Consider the following 4019-nt stretch of genomic DNA (forward strand, 5'->3'; position numbering starts at 1 on the left):
AATCCTCCCGCCTTGGCCTGCCAGAGTGCTAGGATTACAGGCATGAGCCACCACACCAGACCATTTGTCTTTTAATAATAATGGACAGGAGTGGCCCCAGGTTTAAGACGTATAAATATTGAAAATAGAAATATATCTACCTTTGACAGAATGTAATTATTTGAAGAAACTTATGAGTTGTTCCATCCCCTGTTTTTTGTTGTTAAAGGAGAACTCTTTTCAGAGCTCGAAGACGACGAGAAGATGACAGGATCCCAGTAAGTTGTTTTATTTTTTAACTTTTAATTAACATCATTTAGATTTTTTTTTTTTTTTTCTGTGATTTACTGTGGTGTTGGCTTGTGGTGTGTCCTTCCTTTCTGGGTTTTCATTTTATTGATTCCAGTTTTCAGGAAAGGTAAATAGAGCCTGAATTTGACCCCAAAATATTCACTACCACCACTCACACACCTGACCTCAAGCACATACACAGTTAGGAGTTTGACTTGTGTTACTTACCTAAAAATTTTATATTTGAATATCTATTATATTCACATGGTTCAGAAATAAAAATATGAAAAGTTTATTGCATTATTTATGGATATTTAAGTAGTTTCAATCTTTTATAGTGTTATTACAGATAGTACAATGATAACCTCATTTATAACTGTCATTTCCCGTGTGTGCAATTATATCTGAAGAAAAATCCTTAGAAGGGGAATTTCTGGATCACAATTCAATTACTGCCAAACAGCCTTTTTTATGAATTGTGCCAACTTTCATTCCCACAAACAGTAAACAAAAGTTCCTATTTATCCATGGCCTTTCAAAATGTATGATTTTCTTGTTTTTTCTTTCATTTGGCCAGTCTCAGAGGACATGTATGATTCACTCTTAAAGCTCTGTTGGATGATGTTAGAAACTTAAACTATTTATTAATTGCTATTTGGGGCCAATGTTCTACCTAAATTCTTATATGTACTGATCTTATAAGACATTGTATAGATAGAAAATATTCATATTTTTACACATCTTGTTATTTGAACCTCAACTTTCCTAGCTTCAAATTATTCATATTTTTATTTTTTGTGATTCATAGTGAATGTTTGCAATCTCTTAACTGGGGGCAAAAAGAGTTGAGAAATAAAAATGGTGTGGGAAAGCATGGAGATCTTCCAAAACTCTCCCTAAAATTTACAGATATATTACAAATGTGTAACATAATGTTTATTTTACTTGTATGAAGCTTTGTAGTCAAAGGAAACTTCATTTTCAAAGAAGAAAATGTATTGCATTATAACACAAAAAATTGTCTTTTCTATGTTATGGGTAGCTATGAAACTTTAGGCAACAATTCTTTTCTTTCTTTATTTTTTTCCTTCAAGAGACAGGGTTTCACTTTGTTGCCCAGGCTGGAGTGTAGTGGCATGATCATAGTAGCTCACTGCAGCTTCAAACTCCTGAGCTAATGTAATCCTCCTGCCTCAACTTCCCAAGTAGCTGGGACTACAGGCTCATGCCACTGTGCCCAGCTAAGTTTTTAAATTTTTGTACAGACCAGGGTCTCACTATGTTGCCCAGGCTGGTCTTGAACTCCTGCACTCAGGCAGGCAGTCTTCCCATCTGAGCCTCCCGAAGTGCTAAGACTGCAGACAAGCATGAGCCACCACTATGCCTGGCCTGCAGTAGTTTTTTTTAGCATGCCATTATAGCAGTCTACATGAATCCTCACGTGGTCCTCAACAGTTGGGAGAAGAGAGGTTAGATTTGGGGTCTGTTTAATATGTTTTAAATGTCATGAATGAGGACTAAAAGTTGGGGTAAAGGAAAAGGAGACAAGCATGCCTTCTAATAGGAAGGGCAGGGTAGAGGAGCCCTTCTGCAGGAGGGAGATCTTAGAGATCAAATTTAGGATTTGCAAACCTAAACATAGTAATTGAACTGATGAGAATTAATAAGATGAGATCATGCAGAGTACTCTCTGAAGAGCGATAAAAGTGGTCCAAATATGGAATTTTATGGAACATAAGTAATAGCTGAAAAATGAGATTGTTCGGTATGTTGTTTGAAGTGTCCAAGCAAAACTGAGTAGATGTGGCTAATAGGCAAAGGGATATCTGAGTTTCAGGTAAAGGCGTAGGTTGAAAATATTTAAAGTGTACAATGCAATGATTTTTTGTAAATGTACAAAAACCCATCAAAATTTAAGAAGTAGGTAGGGAGAGAAGAGCAAGCTCATGACTGTCAGATATGAGAAGAACCAAGAGAAAGAGGTATCACAGAAGCCAAGAGAAGAATGAGCTCCCAAAGGAAAGAATGGTTAACACACCATATGCTATAGTGAGGTCAGGAACAATAGTCTGTCTGGTTTTGCATTGTGGAAGGCATTGGTGGCTTGCCAAACACAATTTTAGTGGAGTGACGAATATAGAGATGAGGAAGTGGAGGAGATACAAGTTAGAGTCTTGTCAGAGGACATACAGGGTAGTAGATTGAAGGGAAAGATGAGATTTTCAAAAATGTTACATGGAGAAAGGATATTGTTCTCTCTTGAAACTGTATAGGAGCAAGATGATGGCACATTTAGGTAAAGTGGGTATTCTTTTTTGGTAGGGGGAGACAGGGTCTCATCTGTCTCCCAGGCTACAGTGCAGTGGCTTGATCATAGTTCACTGCAACCTCCAACTCTTGAGGCTCAAGTGACCCTCCTGCCTCAGCCTCCCGAGTAGCTAGGACTACAGGTGCACACCTCCATACCCGGTTAAATTTTCTATTTTTTGTGACAAGGTTTCACTCTTGCTCAGGCTGGAGTTTTTCTACTTTTTGTAGATACAGGGTCTTTCTCTTGCTCAGGTTGGTCTTGAAACTCCTGGGCTCAAGCAATCCTCACATCTCAGCCTCCCAAAGTGCTGGGATTACAGGCAAGAGTCACCAGGCCTGGCCTTGTGTGGTTTTTTGTTACGGAGGCGGGTATAGCAAATTTAAAAATCAATGAATAGTGGATATTGATTAGAAGGTTTAAGGAGTGTGGCAAAGTTGACCAAAAAAGAAATGGGAGAGAACTGATTAAAGGCAAATAGGATTAATAAAGACTAATGAGAGCTCAACTGAGTAGAGAAACCAAGTATTTATAGAGAGACAGTTCTGTGCATTAGGCTAGAGGTTTTATTTGTTTCTTTTCTTGCAGCTTTCAACACTTGTGGCATAAGATTAGAGAATTAAATAGGCGTGTGACTTGTTTTATTATTTGTATCTTTTAGAGACCCCATCCTTCAACAGCTGAAGCAAAGGCTCCAACACCAAAGTTTGACTTACTAGCCTCAAATTTTCCTCCTTTACCTGGAAGTTCATCAAGAATGCCAGGTGAACTTGTTTTGGAAAATAGGATGTCTGATGTTGTTAAAGGTGTCTACAAAGAAAAGGTAAACATCGAATCATCTTACCTTCTAGGACTATATTTAGGCTTTGTTTTTAGGGTTATTGTTTAAAATTTTATTTGCACATAGTGCATATTTCTATCATGATTTTTATTAATGGAGTTTTCAGCATACTTAGAATATTTTTAAAAGATTTATGATAAAACTACACAAGGTCAATAAAGTATTTCTTGACTTTTGCACGTCTTTGTATCAATCAATTTAACTTGGTAGAACTGATTAATGCAAGCTAAATCGAAGCTGTCATTACCACGTTAAGTGCGTGTAATTAACCGGTGATATAAATGAATTCTGAGCTCACTTGGTAAACTCAGTCTTTCGAATAATGGAGAGTAGATAGCAAAAGGTTGGGATACCCCATCCTACAATATTTTTGATTGCAGACCTCTTCATATTTGAAATTCTTGTGTCTCACAAATTTTTTTCATTTTCTACCTTCTAATTCATTTTTGTGTTTTCTTTTTCACTATAACAGTACATATACATAGTGTATCTGGGCTCATAATGACAGGTCAGGCATAGTGGCTTAAGCCTGTAATCCCAGCACTTCCAGGGACCAAGGTGGGAGTATCACTTAAAGGCCAGGAGTTTTGAGACCAGCCT

The 4019-nt window shown here is 37.3% G+C and overlaps 1 protein-coding gene across 2 annotated transcripts in view; it reads left to right on the plus strand.

Moving 5' to 3' along the window:
- The window catches only part of LARP4 (La ribonucleoprotein domain family, member 4), a 62802-nt gene that overhangs the window by 48158 nt on the left and 10625 nt on the right, over positions 1–4019 (plus strand). For both annotated transcript variants that reach the window (XM_012654367.1, XM_012654378.1), the window contains 2 exons: positions 209–257; positions 3240–3401. In XM_012654367.1, the coding sequence (XP_012509821.1) occupies positions 209–257; positions 3240–3401 (211 nt within the window). The remainder of the gene's footprint in view (positions 1–208; positions 258–3239; positions 3402–4019) is intronic.

This window comes from Propithecus coquereli, unplaced genomic scaffold, assembly GCF_000956105.1.
Source record: "Propithecus coquereli isolate 6110/MARCELLA unplaced genomic scaffold, Pcoq_1.0 Scaffold111, whole genome shotgun sequence".
NCBI classification, from domain to species: Eukaryota; Metazoa; Chordata; class Mammalia; order Primates; family Indriidae; genus Propithecus; species Propithecus coquereli.